This window comes from Cricetulus griseus, chromosome 9 (genome assembly GCF_003668045.3).
Source record: "Cricetulus griseus strain 17A/GY chromosome 9, alternate assembly CriGri-PICRH-1.0, whole genome shotgun sequence".
NCBI classification, from domain to species: Eukaryota; Metazoa; Chordata; class Mammalia; order Rodentia; family Cricetidae; genus Cricetulus; species Cricetulus griseus.
In genome coordinates, this window is record NC_048602.1 from 27810257 (window position 1) to 27830991 (window position 20735).

Below are 20735 nucleotides of genomic sequence, written 5' to 3' on the forward strand. Positions count from 1 at the left end.
CGTCCATCTCTGCTCCCTGAGTACAGGATTATACGTGCCCATCACACCTGCACAGCTGTATGTGAACCCTGGTTCTTGTGAGACGAGCCCTTTATCCACTGAGCCATATCCCAGCCCACCCACAGCTTTTTCACACGAGTCTAGGGGTTGAGCTCAGGGCCTCATGCTTGCTAGAAAGCATTTTACTGACCGAGTTATCTCCTTCCCAGTCCTCCCTTCCCTCCCACAGGGATGAGTGTGAGCTGTGTGCACTCAGGGCTCAGCCCTCTGTGTGGCAGCCAGTTCTAGGCAACCCCATGTGTAGGGAGTGTGAAGTGTTTGCCCCACTGTGGAGACAGGGGAAGGTGGCAGACATGGCCTCTAAAGTCCCAGAGCAGCCTGTCCTGCCTCTCTGAGTGACTGAGCCCTCCAGGGCCTGTGTACAGAGTTTTACATCCTGGGGGCAAAGACAAATGGAGGGAGAGTTCTCAGCCCCACCCAACGCTGGGTCTGAATGGGTGAACTGCCCTGGGCTGCAGCCTCTTCCTTACACTTGCATCCCTAGCCTCAGCCGCCAGCTCCTTTGGGGGGTACTCTTTGGTCCTGCTCCTCCATACTCCTGGTGCTCACCCCTTGCCTATCCCCAGGTCTCCCCTGCGCACCCCAGCTACCTAGTCCTGGGTAAATATTTAAGGGTAAACAGTGGGTGTGTGAGCAGTGTGTGAGCAGTGTTTCCAGGATGCAGTTGGGTTGAGACAGGTATAGTGAGCCTCCCTCTGCAGCTGGAGCTGTTTGCTCTGCTCTCCTGCCGCCTGGTCACCAAGGTGTTTGGCCTTGGACTGTGGTGGTCGCTGCTGCTGTTTACACAGCTTGGGCCCCTTGCTGCCACTTTAGCTGAACTGGCTCACTCACTGCTTCTAGAAATTTCTCTGTGTGCCGCTTGTTGTTTTCTGGGTATGGAGACCCAATCGTGAAATGAGAGGCAGGGTCTACAACATTTAGGGTCTCCTGGTCATCGGGGATACGAGGTACAAGACAGTGGTCCTACCTTATTTTTGGGCCACACTTCACTCTTTCTGTCTCCAGAGCCTCCTCTCTGCTGTTCTGTCTTAGGCCACACAGCCTGGCCATCCTGAGCAGTCAATCCCTGACTCCCAAGTCTGTGTCCTCACTGGTCGTTGTTCTCTCTGTTGTGAAGGTGCACGCATGTCATGAGGCAGTGTTGCCTGTGTCCTGTGGTGGACACATCCCTTGAGGAGCCATATAGGAAAGCCTGCAGAAGGCTTTTGGTCAGTGACAATCCCATGGTGACCTTACTCTCTTCCCAGTACCGGGCTAGGTGTACCCTCATCCAGCCAGACTTAAGTGCTGTGCCCAGGCCCATCCTAAGGGGACAGTAGTGGCCAGGCCAGACCCGTCCTGCCTCACTGTCCAGAGAGGGAGGGGTGCGAGGAAGGGCAGCAGCAGCTCCACAGTCACCTGAGGAAGGTGTGGAGGAAGCCAGCACACGCTGGGATAGGTCAGCTACACTGTTGAACCCACCTGTGAGGGCCCCAGGGACTTTCCCAGCTCAGTGAGCATCGACTTCAAACTCAAATCAGCACTAGGAACCAGATAATGGCTTGGGAGCGTGGCCTGATAAGGACCTGACGTTTGCCTCTCAGCATTGCTGGTGGTCATTGGTGTGCACCAGTGAGGATGAGCTTTAGGTGTCCAGCAGGGAAGCGAACCTGAAGAGATGAGAATGGAAACAGGGCGCCTCAGTGTGCTTCAGACTTGGGAGTCTAATGCCAGGAGGTTATTGGACAGTAAAAACCCAGTCCAGTTCCAGGTGCACAGTAAAGCTTGCGTGTGACTGCTTAGAGATCCCTTACATGCTACATGTGACCCTGAGGTCTAGGTAGACATCTCTAGACTGTGCAAAAAGGCCTAGGGGCTAGTGTGGTCTCTGATTGGTAACGTAGAGGACCGAGAGGTCAGCAGTCTATAAAGTACATGTGACCCCGCCCCCAGGATGGCTTCTGTAACTGGGAGCTAGGGAGGGAGAGTCTGGGATAATCATCCTGGGGAAGTCAGGTGAGATCTTCTATCAAAAGGTGTGTGAGGCGAGTGTGAGGCGAGTGTGAGGCGTTCCGTCACCACAGAGAGCAGAACGGTCACTCCCAGCCTTCTGGGTGGGAAGACAGGTGTTTTATCTCCTCCATTGAGAAGAGGCCCCTGCATGTTTCACATTCCTGGTTCCCTAGTGCTCTAGGCACAAGGACCTTTGTGCCTCCAACTCACAGTGGTGACCACTCAGAAAAGCAAGGCTTATTTTTAATTTCTGTGCATGTGTGTGTGTGAGTGTGTGCTGCATACAATGGGGTGCTCTAGGAGGTCAGAAGAGGACGTTGGGTCCCCTGGAGCTGGCAGTATAATTATGAACCCAGGTGTGTCCTGGGAACTGCATTCCAGCCCTCTGAGGAGCAACAGATGCTGTTAACCACTGAGCTGTCTCTCTAGCTCCTAAATTATTTTAAATTACTTGAAAAACTAAAACAAGGCACACAAGATGGCTCATGTGTTGACTTGAGTTTGAGTCTACAGACCTACATGGTGGAAGGAGAAAACCAACTCTTGCAGTTGACCTCTGACCTGTGCACACACAGGAAATAAATGTAAAAGAAAACACTAAAACCTGCATACTAACGGGGTAATTATACCTTTTAGCACAGGACACCACACACAGCTACCCTTACTTCACACCTGCTGCGAAGTGATAGTCGGAAAATGTTAGCTTATTGCCTGCAGAGCTCTGCTGTGTGTCGTCCAGGCGGAAACCCTTGCGGATACTGTACAAGCCCTCCATTTCACACATGTGACAGTCTGGAATCTGAGCGGAGGTGTTCAGGGCTGAGGCTGCAGTAAAGCTGCAGGAGATAGCTCCAGAGAGTGCTGTGTGCACTCATGCCTTAACTTTGGTTATTGCAAGTTCAGAAACTTCACTGTTTTTTTATGACTCCACCCACATACGCTAGGACTGGAGTGAACCACAGTCAGACCCTTACAGGCAGGTGTGTGTCTAGGCTGTACAGCTTCCAAGAGGAGGTGCTGTGGGAGCTGAGGCCTGAATGACAGGTCGGCTGAGGGTACAGAACACAGGGTAGGGAGAGCCAGGTGTGGTGAAAAATAATTTATGCTTTATTAAAGCCTGCCTGAGGATTCAGAAAGCAACGTCAGCCGCAAACTGCAGAGGCCGGGCAGTGGTGGCACACACCTTTAGTCCCAGGACTTAGGATTAAGAGGTAGACGGATCTCCCTGACACACTGACTACGTGAAATGACCCAGTCCTAAAAGACACAGCTCACACAAAGGTGATCTCAGCACCTGGCGTCACACACTTTTAATAATCCCAGCACTAGGGAGCTGGAGACAGGAACAATATGGCTGGGCAGAGAAAGGACTATAAAGAGGAAGAGACTGGAACTAAGAACTTTTGCCTTTGAAGATTCCTGGAGACAGGGCTGCCGTTTCAGCTGGGTAGAGGTTGAATCTACTGGCTTGGCTGCTTTGCTTCTCTGCTCTCAGTTTGAAGCTTGAGCCCCAATATCCGTCTCTGGGTCTTTTATTTTTCGTGTTACAGCCAGGTGCACACATAGAGGAGATGAAGCCCCTCTGCAGCTTGGGCCACACCTCATTTGGGGGGTCAGTCTGTGTGCAGGGAACTTGTTACCACAGCTGGCCATGTGCCAGTATCATGTCTGAGCTTAGTAATGACAGGAGGAGGTAGACTGGCCTTCCTGTGGTGATGTTCAGGGGTCTCTCATCTTCTGAAGCGCCCAGTGCGGTTGCAGCCCTGGCTGGTCTCTGCCCTTGGGCAGGGCTGGGGGAGCTTGTGAACAGGTGGCAGCAGTGAGGCTGTAGAGTGGCCGGTGCCAGTGTTCCTGACAGTCATTGTTGGGTATCCGTGCTCACTCGCTGGCTCTGCACCTTTACCCAGGCTCCCACATTTGTACTGGAGCTTATTCTCCATGGTACCTCAACGTCCATGACATGACATGAGCGAGCCTCCGGCCTCATTGGTGCTGGTTGATGCCAGCAGATCCCATGCTGTGGTGAATAACCTTTTCATTTAGCCTGGGCAAGTGAGCCTTCAGCGGGAGTGTCGAGGAGTGGGGTTGGATCAGTGGCTCTGTGGCCCTGTACTCTGGACTGGCTTTGCCAATTGAAAGGGCTTCTACTTATTTCCCCCAGTCTGCCTAGCAGCTTGGCTCCCCCACCCAGCTTCTGACTGCTGGCGCATCTTGAAAGTAGAGGTGATAGCTCCAGCTGCTCCCGTGTTTATCCTAGGAGACGCAGTAGCCAGGCATGGAGCCCGGGGACTGTCAGTACTGAAGACCCCCTCAGAAGGCTGGGGTGGGAGTTAGGAGAGAGACTCCCCACTGAGGAGTTGCATCCTGGCCCCAGCAGCCCTCCACACTGCTCCTCACACACACACCCCCCACTGTCCTCAGGGTTCCAGGAGTGGACCATGCCAGGTCCCTGTCGTCCCTATAGTCGCAGTGTGTGTTAGGAAGGAGCTGTGAATACCTCCACTTCAGTGCCTCTGGTAGCCACCCTGGCATCCCCCGGGGAGACGACAGCGCACAAGAATGGCAAATACAGAGTCTCAGCGATGCTGTTTGAGACCTGGGCGCAGCTGGGTGCGTGGCCACACACAGGGCTCCAGCCCAGTTCCCAGGCAGCTTCCCCACTCTGTCCTTGTGTTCTTTCACCCCGTGGGGGTGTGGGCCCCGGTGTTTCTGATTCCCACTGCAGACCCACTGAGGGGAGAGTGTGCCCGTGTTCCTGAGAGAGGCTGAGGGAAGCCAAGGCTGCAGACAGAGCTCAGTCCCAGCCTGAAGGCCTGCTGAGGAGCCGGGACCTCTCCACTGCATCTCACATCCTTCCCTCCCCCAGAGCCCCACATGCCCCTCCCCTTTCCGAGTCACCCTCTCTGCCAAGAACCTGGCCTCTTGAGGACAGCAGCTCTGGGTTTTTCTGTTCTCCCCACCCTACTGATGTAAAGTTGTTGATCCCACCAGGTGAGAATACGATCACTCCCACAGTTTTTGAGCCAAATTTGAAGCAAGGTGTATTAAATACTGACCAGGAAAGCCCGCCAGAGGGCAGGGCATCTATCTGCATAGTCACAGAGCCAGAAGAGTCAGGCTTCTGAAACAAGAAGCCAGCCCCAGCTCTCCACTGTCTCAGCAGTGGAGGTGGGTGTGTGGAGGTACAGGCTTGTCACTCAAGGAAGGGCCACCGGAGACAGACCTGAGTTCCATAAGAGCACACTGCAGCATGACCAGCAAACAAGGCCTCAGCCATCGGGTCACCTCTCCCCAGGGACAGGCTGCTCTCACAGAGACAGTGAGAAATCTGATGCCGAGCGTCAGGTGACGCTGCCAGGAGGCTTGACCTCACGTGTGCACACATGTGCTGGGGTGTGGATGGAATGTAGGGTTGGCCTCGAGCAAGGGGACAGCAGGTCTCAATCCATCTGCAGCATCTGGGGGCTGGTAGGAAGTGGATAGCCTATAGGGGTTCCCACCAGAGAACAGCGCTGGGGGCGGGGTGCACACTAACTTGTATCCTAACTCCATGCTGTCATTGGGAACAACCTCCGTGCACTCTGGACAAGGATACCTGGAGGGCAGGCTCAGAGAGTGCTGTCTCACTTGGGAGGTCCCAGCTAGGGCCTGGCTGGATGTTAATGAGCTCCTAGGTGATCTGTGGGCACCACCCTGAGAGCCCCCACACTTGGCAACGTAGAGACCATGTTGCTATTATAGAACAGAGAGAAAGCGGCCAGCTGGCAAATGGGGAGGGCAGGTCCCCCAGGCAACCGCCACAGGGAGCAGGTCTTCCCCTAGTTCAGCAGGCACCAAACCCCAGCCCAATGGGGGCCTCAGAGTGGGAATACAGAGGATAGCAGCAGCAGTTGGCAGCAGCAGTCCCTGGAATGGCCTGTGGCTGGGTGGGGGTGGGGCAGACCAACGGCGGGAGAGGCACCATAAGGGTCAGAGGTGGGGGCCTTGGTGGAGAGGGGAGGGCAGCACTGCTGAGGCTCCAGGAAGGACTGTCTTTTGTAGGGACAGAAGGAGGCCACCTCATGTGACCCTCGGTTTGGTGACTATCAAGTGGCCTGAGGCATGGCTGGGGAGCAGGCCTGGTAGACCCCATAGAAGCCTTGGCAGCTCCAATATGGCCACTTCCAGAGCAGAGATTCCTGGTGGAAGGCAGGGCAGAGAGGGAGGGAAAGCCTAGAACTTCAGGCTCGGCTGCATCAAGGCCAGGAAGTGCTTCTTGCCAGCCAGGTGGCAGAGGACACTGCTGCTGCAGTGACAATGCATGAACACACCCATGCCAGACTGTCTTCAAGAGCTTCCTCTGCAAACACTCGATCAGCTCCTCAAACATTTCCTCAACTGAGGATCTCACCCCCACTTCCGTTCTGTGGGGGAACATAAGCAAACCGAGTTTCATGCTCAAATGAAAACTGTTCACAGCCAGGCCTGATGGCGCACACCTTTGATCCCAGCACTTGGGAGCCTGAGGCAGGCGGATCTCTGTGAGTTCGAGGCCAGTGTGGGTGCTGGAAATGCACCCCAAGTCCTCTGCAAGAATAGTGAGTGTTCTCGACACTGGACTGTCTCTGCAGCCCTGCTTCATAATGATAAATATGCTCACTCCCACGCTGTACAGGCTCTCCTTTCCCCAGACTGGTGATCTTCTAGGTTTTGCTCACATTGATGACTTCTGATGGAGTAGAGCCAGCTGTGATAGGCCGGGGCCACCACAGCATGAGTGTCATGGGGCCAGCTTTGAGCCCCTATGCTTCTTTACTTATCTGTCACTACTTAGAAGGTGGGAAATTGGAGCTGGAGAGATGGCTCATCGGTTAAGGGCACTGGCTACTCTTCTAGAGGTCCCGGGTTCAATTCCCAGCACCCACACGGCAGTTCACAACTGTCTTGTAACTCCAAGAACTGACATCCTCACACAGACACACGTGCAGGCCAAACACCAATGCAAATAAAAATTTTTAAAAAGTGGGAAATTGATAAAATGTGTTTTTGTTTGTTTTTCAGGCATGTTTGTCTGTGTATAGAGACCAGAAGAGGGCATCAGATCCCTTGGGATTGGAGTTACTGACAGTTGTGAGCTAACACGTGGTTGCTGGGAATTGAACTCAGGTCCTTTGGAAGAGCAGCCGGTGCTCTTAACCTCTGAGCCATCTCTCCAGCCCAGTATTTGTCATTTTTATTTATTATTATTTTTATTTATTTATTAATATTATTATTGTTTATTATTTTATTTTGAGTCAGGGTCTCTGCAATGCCCAGGTTGTCTTTGCGCTCCTCCTGCCCCAGCCTCCTGAGTATCTAAGATTTTGTGTCTGTGTCCCATACCAGACTGTGCTGTCAGTCTGCAGTTGACTGTGCAAGGCTGAGAATTACCAGCGATGACAAAGCAGCCCATATTAGCCCAGGCCCAGCTTCTCCCCATCTAATGTCTCTGGCCTGGACCTATGGCCCATGATTGAACCACGTGTCTGTTTGGAGCCTCACTGGTACCCTTTGGTAAACCCTGGTACTCCTCAGAGTGATCTCTAGAGGCAAAATATTAAACAGACTTACAAAAAATGCCAACTGGATACAGTTGACCACCTTTTAAAATTGTCACCTTCTGTTTGTGGTCCCCTGAGTAGCCCCAGTAGAAGTGGCTGTTTTCAAAGTAGCTGTAAGCACCTGAAATCTTCAATATGTATGTCATATGAGAGCATTTGTCATTTCATTGTTTTGTGGGGCACATGCGGTCCTAGAGATATAAACTAGGACTTTTTGTAATCTTTCTACCACTGAGCCACACCCCCAGCCCCTCACTGGGGCATTCTAGGCAGGGGCTCTACCACTGAGCCACGCCCCCAGCCCCTCACTGGAGGATTCAAGGCAGGGGCTCTAGCTTCGAACTATATACTCAGTTTATTTGTTTACTCATTTTTAAAAGATTTATAATGTTCTGCCAGCATATATCCCTTCAGGCCAGAAGAGGGCACCAGATCTCATAACAGATGGTTGTGAGCCACCATGTGGTTGCTGGGAATTGAACTCAGGACCTCTGGAAGAGCAGCCATCTCTCCAGCCCCCATTTGAGAGGGAGCAAATCTGGGCAGACAGAAAGGTGTATGTTAACCTGCCGTACAAGGCTGGGCTGTGGAGCTGCTGGGCTTCATCTGTATCCTGTCATGAATGTGACAGCCATGGCCCATTACATGAGGCCTCCCAGGCAAGGCCTGTTTTCTTTTTTGTGCTCTAGGAGTGGCCCTGTTGACTGAGGGGCATGGTTAGCCACGAGCTGTGTTTCAGGAGAGAAGAATCAGAGTTGGGAGAGTTCAAATCCAGCTGTACCTTGTATCAGCTGTGTGCTTTGTCTCCTCATGGAGTTGAAGCATTCATTCTTCCATAAAATTAAAGTCAGCAGAAGGCTGACACATGCATGTAATCCCAGCATTCAAGAGGCTGAGGAGGCAACAGGGATCCTGATGAGAGTGTCTCAAAGAATCTTACCATTTTTGTAGCCAGGCATGGTGGTGCACGCCTTTATTCTCTATACTCAGAAGGCAAAGGCAGATGATCTCTGTGAGTTTGAGGCCAACTTGATGTCCAGGACAGTCAGGACTATACAGAGAAACCTTGTCTCAAAACCCCCCACACACACACACACACACAGGGTTTCTCTGTTAGCTCTGGCTGTCTTGGAACTCACTATGTAAAGCAAGCTGGTCTAGAACTCACAGAGATCAGCCTGCCTCTGCCCCCACCCCAAGTGCTGGAATTAGGCAGGTGGTGGCACACATCTTTGACTAAAACAAACCTTTTAATGCATTATTTATATATATATTGTTTTGGTGGGTGTCACTTGTACCAGGCACACGTGTGAAAGTTGGAAGACAACTTGGGGAGACATGGTTCTCTCCTTCCACCACATGGGTCCAGGATCCAACTCAGGTTGTTGAGCTGGATGTCAAACCAACCCCGATGTGGGATAGTTTGAGTAAGAGCGTTTTAGTGAGGGATGACCTAGATCAAGCGGGGCTGTCTGGAGGTTTTCTTGATGGTCACTCTGAGTGTGGACATGGCTTCACGGGCTGAGCCCTGAGATGTGTTGTAAGGTGGGGGAAAGCAGCTCACCTCTCTCAGTCCTGACTGCGGGTGTGGCGTGGGCCGTAGTCTGGAGCTCCTGCCTGAGTGACTTTGTGCAGTGAGGGACTGGCGAGGGACTGTAACCTTCCAGATGACTCCCCCCCCCCCCCAGTGCTTTTTGTCAGGGTGTTTGTCACAAAGATGAAACTAGAGCACCCACTGAGCCAAATGCCTGCCCTAAGCCTGGCGTGTGCTGGCTTTGCTGGGGGGCCTGGTGGCAGCATGCCCTGCTAGTGCTCCCTGGGTGGTGGGTGGGGAGGGAACTTGTAAGCCAGAGTCTTGAGCTGTGTGTGCTGTGTGGCTGCCTGACAGCCCAGCACTTTGTAGAGGGCAGTGCTAGCTTTGCCAGTGATGCGATACGCATGACCCCAGCGCCATCATGCTGCTGTTGGGCCTGAGGAAGGCAGCAGACGAGGGCTGGGGAGTCTGAGCCTGCTCCTTTGCCCGCAGCCCAAAACGTGACCGTGGATGAAGTGATCAGTGCCTACAGGCAGGCCTGCCAGAAGCTGAACTGCCGACAGATCCCCAAGCTCCTCAGGCAGCTGCAGGTATGAGGGATGGGGACACTCACCGAGTGCCTGGGCGTGTGTGGGGGTGGGCAGGCAGCACAGCCCTGGGGCCTGCCCAGCCAGCTTGCCCCCAGCCAGGGCCTGTGTAAGGACAGCTGTAGAAATCCTTAGTTCAGCTGTGAAATTAGTGACAATCCAGAATCACATAAAGTGATAGCTACTGACTGTCAGCCCCAGAAAAATTCTGTCCTCAGAGAAAAGTCATCTTGCCAGTCCTTTCAAGTCTGAACTCTGAAATTCAGTATTATAGTGTGAATTCTAAGGCAAGCCTCAGCCTGGACTCTGTACTCAGGCCAACTCAAAAAACAAGAAGAAAGCAGCAAAACCCAAGTCTGGACTTGAAATGTGGTATATGCCCCCTGCTGTTTAGGAAGTTAACAGGAACCAGCCCTGGCTTCATCCCAGCACTTAGAGGGTAGAGGCAGGAGGACAGAGTTCAAGGTCATCCTCGGCTACATAATGAGTTTGAAGCTAGCCTGGGCTATATGAGACCCTGTCCCCAAAACTGAAAACAAGCTGGTAAGATGGCTCAGTGGCAAAGGCATTTGCCGGCAAGCCTGACAACCTGAGTTTGATGAGCTGGTCCCACGTGGTGGACAGACGTAGAGGACTAAGTTTTTCACAAGTGCACTATAGGTGGAGTTTTCCTGTCCCTACTGTCTGTTGGGGGGGGGGGGGGGACAGTAGCCGCTCCTTAATATAATTTGTAAATGCTGGGCCAATAGCTCAGGCTTGTTACTACCTAACTCTTACATTTAAATTAACCCATATTTCTTATTTATGCTTTGGCATGTGGCTTATGGTCTGTTACCTTCCTTGGTGGCTGGCTGGTGTCTCCTCTGACTCCGCTGTTGTTCTTCCCATCATCCTCCCAAGTTTAATTGTCCTGCCTATTACTCCTGCCTGGCTAACAGCCAATCAGCTTTTTATTGACAATGAAAGCAGCACATACTTACAGTGTACAAAAGGATTATTCCACAGCAGTGTACAGTGTGTGTGCATGGGACGCTGACACACGTGGGAAAAAAGTTTAAATATGGACATGGAAAAACAAAAGATTTGTCATTTCTTTCCTTTCCCCCAAATCCCAGGAGGCCCCTATCCTCAGTCTGTTGGAGGATTTGTAGAAGGAATTGCTAGCTCAGAAGTGCCGCGACCAAGTGCTGTCTGAGTTAGTGTGAATGTGGGCAGACTCTGCCTGTAGTCTCCCCTCTGTGGTCAGTCCTGGGTCCCATCTCTACACAGGGCCCTTGCAAGGGGTGTCTGGGTCATAGTTCTCTCTGTGTTCCAGGGCTGTGTCTATTCTGCAGAGTTAGCAGAGCAGGGCCTCCCCTTCCAGGGAAAGCCACTCAGTGTGGCTTCTGAGGCAAGGATGAGGACTGACTAGACCTTTGCACCTTATCAGTCAATATGTTGTCAAGCCAGCCTTAGCCTGTCTGTCCTGGGGCTTTGTCACAGTGCTCAGCCCTTGTTGGAGGCTGGCACCCAGAGACTCACCTGGCATGTGTGTAGGTTAAGTGGGCCCCACAGGAAGGGGCTGTGAGAAACACCTGAGCTAGCCCTTTACATCTTTGCTGAGTGCTGTGGCTGACTGTCAGCCCGCCCACATCACCCACGTCAGTCCCTCCGGACAGACGTCCCCAACCCTGGACATGTCTCCAGAGACGCTGGATGCCTGAGTGGCGGGGCTGTGGCTCCCTGCTGGGCAGAGTCATCTCATGCCCTGTGTGCTCAGATGCCATGTCACTGCAGGGCATGGCCCCGCTGGCAGGCCACCCCAGTTGCTGGAGTGTCTTACCTGCTTTGAGCAGCCCTACCCTGCTTTCTTAGGAGTTCACGGACCTCGAGCAACGCATCAACTGCCTGGACCTGAAAGGTGTGTGTACCCAGGGATAGCAGGGTGTCCAAGGGTTTGGTGTGGACTCTCCACATAAAGGTGCCCGCCCCTTCCCAGGGGAGAAGCTTGACTACAAGACCTGTGAGGCTCTGGAGGAGGTCTTTAAGAGGCTGCAGTTCAAGGTTGTGGACCTGGAGCAGACCAACTTGGATGAAGACGTAAGAATCTTGCTGCCACCAGGCTCCTGGGCCTCATGAGGCTTGGGCAGGGAGAAGGCAAGGGCAGGGCGTCATGAAGACCAGAAGGGGGTACCTGATGTGACCAGGGTGGGCCTAAGGCCTGAAGGTGAGGCCTGGGGAGCTGGTGAGGGGCGAGTGTGGCTACCAGGAGCTTTCCTGGCTGTCATGCTGCAGGACTGAGAGGTTCCTCGGACAGTTGCAGCCTCAGTGGGCTGAGTGTTCCTAAGTGTAGGTTGTAGAAGCGCTCCCCCCGCTGGGTCACCCAGGGCATACCTGTCATTCTGAGGCTCTTGCCTGCCCAGCACCCCTCCTGTGGCACAGCCCATGTGTTTCCCTTGGCCATCTGACCTGAGGCCAGCCCACGTGTGCCTGTCCCCAGGGTGCCTCAGCCCTATTTGACATGATTGAGTACTACGAGTCGGCTACCCACCTCAACATCTCTTTCAACAAGCACATTGGCACCCGGGGCTGGCAGGCTGCTGCCCACATGATGCGCAAGGTGGGTACCTACCCAAGGCCCATCTCTTCTGCCCACCTCCTTCACTCCTCCCTAGCCTGACTGACCCTTGGAAGGTGGCCTTGTCGCCAGCCCTGGCTTACTCACCCTTGTAAAGACTGGTTCGGGCAGCAGGTGGTCTGGGGGGAGGGTCCCCATAACAGGATCCGGGGACTCAGACCTAGGTCTCCTGTGTAGAGCCCAGGTGTTAGCTGTGACTACCAAATGACCCATCCTCTGCCTGTCCCCACCAGACAAGCTGCCTACAGTACCTAGATGCCCGCAACACACCCCTGCTGGACCATTCTGCACCCTTTGTGGCCCGCGCCCTACGCATCCGCAGCAGCCTGGCGGTGCTGCACCTAGAAAATGCGAGCCTGTCTGGGCGTCCCCTCATGCTGCTGGGTAAGTCTGTGTCCGTAAGGCCTGCTGCTGGACAGCTGACCAGGACGTGGGCTGGCTGGTCACTCCCACCCACTCTCCAGCCACAGCCCTGAAGATGAATATGAATCTCCGGGAGCTCTACTTGGCAGACAATAAGCTCAACGGCCTGCAGGACTCAGCCCAGCTGGGCAATTTGCTCAAGTTCAACTGCTCCCTGCAAATTCTCGACCTGCGTAACAACCACGTGCTAGACTCAGGTGTGCCTGTCAACTCCTGTCCGCGTGTCACCCAGCGCCTTCTGTGCCCAGCCCTGTGCTAGGGGGTGGGAGGTGCTGGACACAAGTATGGCCTATTCCAGTACTGCCCTCCCAGGCTGGCAGCTGGCAGGAAGACAGGTGTGCCTCTGACGGTTACAGCCCTGATAGGGAGCCTGTGCAGGCAAGTCGCAGCCCAAGACCGAGGGGCAGAAGTCAGGCCAGAGTCTCTGGGTCTCACTGGTACAGTGTGAGCAGAGGCACTGACCACCTGCCTCTTCCCTAGGTCTGGCCTACATCTGCGAGGGGCTCAAGGAGCAGAGGAAGGGACTGGTGACCTTGGTGCTGTGGAACAACCAGCTCACACACACAGGCATGGCCTTCTTGGGCATGGCGCTGGTGAGTCCAGCTCACACACACTGGCATGGCCTTCTTGGGCATGGCGCTGGTGAGTCCAGGGGGTCCGATTCGACAGCCCCGTTCAGCCTGGTCCCCAACACGTTTTAATTTTTAAAATTTTTATTAAATTTGTGTGTGTGTGTGTGTGTGTGTGTGTGTGTGTGTGTGTGTGTGTGTGTAGGTCAGAGGACAGCTTGCAGGAGTCACTTTTCTCCTTCTACCATATATAAATGCCCCAGTATAGAACTTGGATCCTTCAGCCATCTAGTCAGCCCTAGACCCTGTTTCTTTCATTATTTACCTTTCTTTTCTTTTCTTTTCTTTTTTCTTTTCAAGACTGAGTATCTCTGTGTCACTCTGACTGTCCTGGACTTGCTTTGTAGACCAGCTGGCTGGCCTAGAACTCAGAGATGCCACACTATGCGGGGCTGGGCCCTTTTCTTTAATTGACTTTTTGTAACAGACTACGTAGGACAGTGATTTGCACAAACTATGTTGGCCTAAAAAAGTTAATATTTCTGGAAGCAGTCAGTAAGTTTTTAGTCTTTTTATTATCATGTAATATATAAAGTAATTGGAGCAGGCATAAATACTCCCAGGGAAAGGAGGGGGCACTTTAGTGCCCAGTGCCCAGGTACCCTCCCACAAGAAGGCTGTCTTTGGGGTCTTTAAAGCCATTCGGAGACAGGCTCTGTGAGGGCAGGGAGTCAGGCTGTGAATATGGGGCCGCGTGGACTCTGGCGGGGAAGAGGGCCTAGTGAGGGCTGGGGGAGACCCAGCATGGGAAGGACTTGAGGGTCCCAGACCTGCAGTAGGCTTGTGCCCTGAGAGGCAAAGCAAGAGGAGGACACGAGCCTTGGCTGCTGCTTGTGCCCCTTTCCTGACTCCACCATTGGCTTTCCCTCCTCACCTACCCTGTCCCTTCCAGCCGCACACACAGAGTCTGGAGACCCTGAACCTGGGCCACAACCCCATTGGGAATGAGGGCATGCGCAACCTCAAGAATGGGCTCATCAGCAACCGGAGCGTGCTGCGCCTCGGCCTGGCCTCAACCAAGCTCACGTGCGAGGGTAGGATACGGGCCAGGGCCAGGGCCAGGGCCAGGGCCAGGGCCAGGGCCAGGGCCAGGGCCAGGGCGCAGGGGCCAGCGGGGCTCGGCAGGGCGGCCGGCCAGCGGCCAGGCGTGGGGCCCGTGGCCAGCCCCTGCGGTCCCCCTCCCAGGCGCGGTGGCCGTGGCAGAGTTCATCGCCGAGAGCCCCCGCCTCCTGAGACTGGACCTCCGGGAGAACGAGATCAAGACGGGCGGGCTCATGGCACTGTCCTTGGCCCTCAAGGTGAACCACTCCCTGCTTCGCCTGGACCTGGACCGCGAGCCCAAGAAGGAGGCGGTGAGGGCGCTTGCTTTTGTGCCAGTGCTGTCTTGGGCCGGGCAGGCGGGAGGGTGAGCGGGTCAGGGTAGGGCGGCGGCCGACAGAGCCCTAGCAGGCCGGGTCCCACAGGTGAAGACCTTCATTGAGACGCAGAAAGCCCTGCTGGCTGAGATCCAGAACGGCTGCAAGCGCAACTTCGTGCTGGTGCGCGAGCGGGAGAAGCAGCCGCTGCAGCCGGCGGCTTCCATGCCCGAGATCACCATCACCGCACCCCGGCCCCTGGACGAGCCTGGGGACCTGCCAGCCGCGGGGGCACAGAATGGGGCCCCTGGACCTGGACCTGGCCCCGACTCGGACTCGGACTCGGACTCGGACCCGGACCCGGACCGGGAGGAGCAGGAGGAGGAGGAGGAGGAGGCGGAGGACCAGGAGCAACAGAACCAGCAGAGGGATGAGGGCGGCGCTGACCGCAGCCCCTCGGCCCCCTGCCCTGCCCTCATCCCCTCCACGGACTCCCTAGGCCCTGGGGACAGGAGCCCCCCAGGCAGCCCCTCCGCCCCCGCTGAGCAGCGCATTTCTGTCTCCAGCCCGGGCCGAGGCCACAAGGTGTTCGTGGTGACCCGGGTGGAGAGTCCACCCGAGCGGCCAGAGCCCCCTGTGCCCCCCACCTTTGTCTCCTGTCCTCCCCGCTCTCCTCCCTCCCCACCCGCCTCTCGGCCGCCTCAGACCATGGACATCCCGGACCCAGAGTCATCCGAGGCTCAGCTGCAGCCGCAGCCACCTCAGGCAGGGCAGCCGCTGCCCAACGGCCTGAAGCCCGAGTTCGCCCTGGCGCTGCCCCCAGAGCCACCCCCGGGGCCGGAGGCTAAGGGGGACAGCTGCAGCCTGGAGCACGGTGAGAAGTGTGGGCAGGCGGGGGGGGGGGGACCGCGGCAGGGAAGGAAGCCCGTGGGGCCCGTGGGAGGGCTCGAGCTTGGGCTCGGTCTTGAGAATGGCGCAAAGGGGTAGAGAGGAAGAAGAGTGTGGCTGTGATCCCGTCTCTGGCCCCCCCGAAGCTCTCCGGGGGGGGGACGACTGTGTGGTGCGGAGGGGCAGGGCGGTGCCCTCCTGCCTCTGAGGAGCTGCCACCCTCCGCCCGCAGCACTGCACCGCCCCCAGGGGGCCAGCAAGCTGGAGGAACTGCTTTTAGAGGCCAGTCAGGAGGCCCCGCGGGACACACTGTGACACTGTAAGTAGGTGCCGCCCGCCCGCCCGTCCGTCCGTCCGTCCGTCCGTCCTTCCGTGGGATCCGAGCTGGGGAGGAGGCAGGGCTGCCCTCTGCCCACGCATGCCCGCTGACCGTCCCCACCTTTGTTCCCTCCCCCAGTTCTTTCTTTCGGCCGGTCTGTGATGAGCTGAAGCCATCCAGGGATCTGCTGACCCCCGCCTAGTCCCCCAGGAGGAACACTACAGCCACAAGGCGCTCGCACGGGGCTGGGGGCCGGGGGCGGCTTCCTGGACTTGAAAGCAAAGCACTATTTATGTGTCTGCCGCTCTCGCTCTCTAGGTTGGGGCCGGGTGGACAGGAGGAGGACGGACGGGAGGAGCTCTCCAGGGTCACTGGTCCTGGGGAGGGGTAGGAGGCAGGACAGATTAGGGTGGCCCCCTGGCCCCTTTCAGGACCTGGCCGGTGAGCTGAGCGTGGTGGTCGTTTGCCAGCCCCTGTGGGGTGGGGCCAGCGGAAAGGAAGAGAGCTTCTTTCTTAAGTGCAATAAAATCTATCAGGGAGCTGGGCACGCAGCAGTGGGGTTCTGGGACCCTGCTGCCCGGGCCGCTGAGGCTGCGCCCTGGCAGGCACTACAACAGTGGGCAGCGGGTGGGGGATAGGTGTGGGGAGGGGGGCTGGGGCCACTCCTGTCGGTGCCGCTGTCACACCTTTTCTAATAAACGGGAGCTGGGGTCACCGTCTGCCTCTGCTTCGCGCCGGGCCCAAGGGGGAGAGGTGAGCGCCCCCAAAGGAAACCCAGAAGGCTGGGCAGACCTCCCCATGCCCCCCACCTTCTTACCCATCCACACCTCGAGCAACACACTAAGGCCACTCTCTGTCACGTGCAGCCGGCCTGGAGGTTCCCGTGGCTGAGATAGCAGGTCCAGCCTGCCCTCTCCTGGCCCCATCTGTGGAGGGAGGGGTGGGCACAGGGCCTGTGAGCCTCCTGCTCTGCCATTAGCATGTGCCTGGCTTGTGGACTACCAGAGAAATACCGGGTCTGTGACTCAGGCTGAAAAGATCACAAGTTCCAGGCCACTCTGGGTAACTTAGACTGAAAGTGAAGACTTAGACAGTGGTGAGCCTTGGCTTCAATCTCAGGCACCGCAAGAAATGAAAACTAAGGAGAGCCATCCATCTGGACTGATACATAGAGAAACTGTCTGGAGAAACCAAACCAACCAAAAACCTGAGAGGCCTCTGCACCCCACCATTGTATCTGTCAGAGATTTTTTAAAGTTACTTTTTAGGCACAGGATGTGTGTGTACAGATTGGTGTGTGACTACAGCGCATGCCTGCCATGACACACTCATGGAGCTGAGAGGAGAACCCTGGGTATTTTTCTACCACACCTCATTTGGGTGAGGATCTCTTACACCAGGCTAGCTGGTCTGTGAACTGGAGATTCTCCCATCTGCTCCAGTCTCCTCATAGGAACACTGCAATTACAGGCCACCATGCTACACTGTCTGGCCTTTCATGGGTGCTGGGATTTGAACTGGGTCTTCAGTCTTGTAAAGCAAGCATTTTTTTTTTTAATACACTGAGCTGTCTCCCCAGCCCAAAAGCCTTTCTTGAAACACTACAGGATTGTACTTCTGTCACCTCCTGCTACAGACAACCTCACCACTCCTTAGGACACCCCAGACACTTGTTTGGGAGTGGGGCTCAGGGAAGCCACACACAGTAGCCATTGCTAACCAAGTCACTATCTGTTGGATTCCATCCCTTAAGTACCCAGGAGACACCAGTACAGCCACCCTGCTACCAGCCCCTTGTGGGCTACGCTGGGGAGGGGCCGTGTTATCCTGAGTTCTGGGGAAAGCCTGCCTGGTGGGGTCCTAATAGTATAGTCCCCAACCACCTCAGGGGGCTATGGTCAGTGTATTGTCAGCGCTGGCCCCATAGACACACCCTCTGTGAGCCCGTGTGGGTCTCCTCCTGGTCTTGGCTTTGTCTCCACTTGTACCAGCTCTCAATATGGTGTGAGAAACTGGTCCTTCTAGGAGAACGAGTCCTTTAGGATAGGCACCAAACCAGCGTGCAAAGGGTACTTATAAAGAGGCCTTTGGGGTTGGAGAGATTATTCAGGGCATAAGAGCACTGACTGCCCTTCCAGAGGTCCTGAGTTCAATTCCCAGCAACCACATGGTGGCTCACAACCATCTGTAATGGGATCTGGTGTCCCCTTCTGGCCTGCAGGCAGAACATTGCATACCTAATAAATCTTTTTAAAAAATCTTTTAAAGCCGGGCATGGTGGTGCACAACTTTAATCCCAGCACTCAGAAGGCAGAGGCAGGTGGATCTCAAGAGTTTGATGCCGGCCTGGTCTATAAAGTGAGTTCCAGGACAGCCAGGGCTATGAGATAGAAACCCTGTCTCAAAACAAAACACAACCGCGACAAAGAGGGACAAATGACTGTTTACAGATAGAATTATGTGGCCAGATGGCCGCCTCTACCTCAAGCCTGCAGTCCACAGTCCTGGAAGCCAGTACACTCTACAGAGCTGACCCATCTGAAAGGCTGTGGACAGTGACAAACCCCAAGTGGCTGCTACTGCTAACGCCTAACATTGTCTCCTGAATATGGAGGTTCTGAGAACAAGAGAGAATTTTCGTGGCCTGTTGCTTGTCACTCCAATCCTGTTGTCATATGACCAGCCCTATGGCTATGTCCACTTTTTTTGGTTTTGGTTTTTGTTTTGTTTTTGGTAAGAGCCAGGCTCTTGCTGTGTTTTCCAGCCTGGCATGGAGTTCCTGGGCTCCAGTGAGCCTCATTTCAACCTCCTGAGTAACTGGGACTACAGGTATACAAGCAGGTATATGAGATACACATGAGCCGGGCCTTTAATCCCAGCACTCGGGAGGCAGAGGCAGGCGGATCTCTGTGAGTTCGAGGCCAGCCTGGTCTCCAGAGCGAGTGCCAGGATAGGCTCCAAAATTACACAGAGAAACCCTGTCTCGGAAAAAAAAGAGAGAGAGAGAGGAAACCAGGGCAGCATGCTTCATAAGTACTGTACCACCATGGCACCCTCTGGCCCCCAATTTTTTTTTCCTCCGAGGCAGGGTTTCTCTGTGGCTTTGGAGGCTGACCTGGAACTAGCTCTTGTAGACCAGGCTGGTCTCGAATTCACAGAGATCTACCTGCCTCTGCCTCCCGAGTGCTGGGATTAAAGGGGTGCAGCACCACCTACTTGGTTTGGTTGTTCTGAAGCTGTACAGAGTCCTAGTGACCCGGACAGAGGAAATGTTCCTTGCTAGACTTCCTGGAGCTCATCTTGAAGGCAGCAGCTTTCCGTCCACCACATATGTGACTCAGGGACACCACCCCTGCAAGTGTGTGCTGGCAGTCAGCCCCAAGGGCTGCAGGCATCACTGGTCCCGGACAGACAGAGGGTCTCATCTACTCTGCCCATTGCAGTAGCAGGAGAGGCACACAGGGCACTTAGAATCCTTCTGGTTGGTGACAGCCAGCTCCTTGGCCTGTGCGAGATCACACAAAAGCCCTGTGGTATGTGGGGACTAAATCCTGACATCCTGTTGGGTTTGGCAGACACACAGTTTCAAGATAGAGTAGGCAGGATGTGGTGAGCCATCTGCTATAAAGGTCAGTCTGGGCTACATGAGGGTCCACCCTGCCCAGAAAACAACACCGGCGGCACTCAGCAAATACTTCAGCTTCCGGTGGTGCTCTTGGTCCTCCAGCTCCAGTCTATGGTGGTCTTGGCTGCTCCCAGACCCAACTCTATGAAGAAGCAAGTGCAGCCTGCACCTGGGAAAGGAGACATCCGACCCCCACGCAGCCTGTTCTTCAATGGGACCTGATGGAGTCAGGAAGCCCTGTCAGGACAGTGGCTTCACCTTTTGGCTGGCAACACCATCAGCCTGGCTGTAAAACTTTTGGTTTGGTTTTGTTTGAGACAGGGTTTCCCCATGTAGTCCTGGCTGTCCTAGAATTTGCTCTGTAGACCAGGTTGGCCTTGAACTCAAGAGATCTGCCTACCTCTGCCTCTCCAGTGCTGGGATTAAAGGCGTGCGCCACCATGCCCAGCACTGTGAAATTCCAGACATGAGCCTAGCCACACCAAGGCTGAAAGGCACATTTCCTGACACTTAGAGGAACCCTCTGACCTGTGCTCACTCACCAGTAATCATGAGAGATCAAGAAAGTCAGATATAGGGCTGGAGAGATGGCTCAGAGGTTAAGAGCACTGGCTGTTCTTCCAGAGGTCCTGAGTTCAATTCCCAGCAACCACATGGTGGCTCACAGCCATCTGTAATGACATCTGGCACCCCCTTCTGGCCTGCAGGCATACATGCAGACAGAAAACTATATACATAATAAATAAATCTTTAAAAAAAAATCAGGAATAGACTGGTTAAGCCTGAGACCTAAGGGATGTGAGGCCAATACCAGCAAGCAATGGACCACATAGCCGGCGAGTGGGTGATTTTGCCAAGCTCTTGGTTTCTGGCGTGAAGGGTACTGTCTTCTTAGTCCTCAGGGTCCCGGCTCAAAAAGATTCCCCTGCCTAGAATCCCCCAGTGAGGGGCTGGGGGCGTGGCTCAGCGGTAGAGCCCCTGCCTAGAATCCCCCAGTGAGGGGCTGGGGGCGTGGCTCAGTGGTACTCTTGTCTATCAGGAAGTTCTTTATAGATCCTCATCACCACGAAACAAAGTCATCCCCTTAAACTCCGATCTCTATGTAATTCAGATCTGCTGTTCCCTCC

The 20735-nt window shown here is 54.9% G+C and overlaps 1 protein-coding gene across 1 annotated transcript in view; it reads left to right on the forward strand.

The window, feature by feature from the left end:
• The window catches only part of Ppp1r37 (protein phosphatase 1 regulatory subunit 37), a 30131-nt gene extending 13503 nt beyond the window's left edge, over window positions 1-16628 (forward strand). Inside the window, exons 2-13 of the mRNA XM_027430901.2 lie at window positions 9658-9755; window positions 11607-11652; window positions 11731-11831; window positions 12232-12351; window positions 12603-12753; window positions 12834-12989; window positions 13273-13385; window positions 14314-14455; window positions 14607-14773; window positions 14885-15650; window positions 15897-15983; window positions 16122-16628. Of these exons, the coding sequence (XP_027286702.1) occupies window positions 9658-9755; window positions 11607-11652; window positions 11731-11831; window positions 12232-12351; window positions 12603-12753; window positions 12834-12989; window positions 13273-13385; window positions 14314-14455; window positions 14607-14773; window positions 14885-15650; window positions 15897-15979 (1943 nt within the window). The 3' untranslated portion in view covers window positions 15980-15983; window positions 16122-16628. The remainder of the gene's footprint in view (window positions 1-9657; window positions 9756-11606; window positions 11653-11730; window positions 11832-12231; window positions 12352-12602; window positions 12754-12833; window positions 12990-13272; window positions 13386-14313; window positions 14456-14606; window positions 14774-14884; window positions 15651-15896; window positions 15984-16121) is intronic.
• Window positions 16629-20735: the final 4107 nt, after the last annotated feature.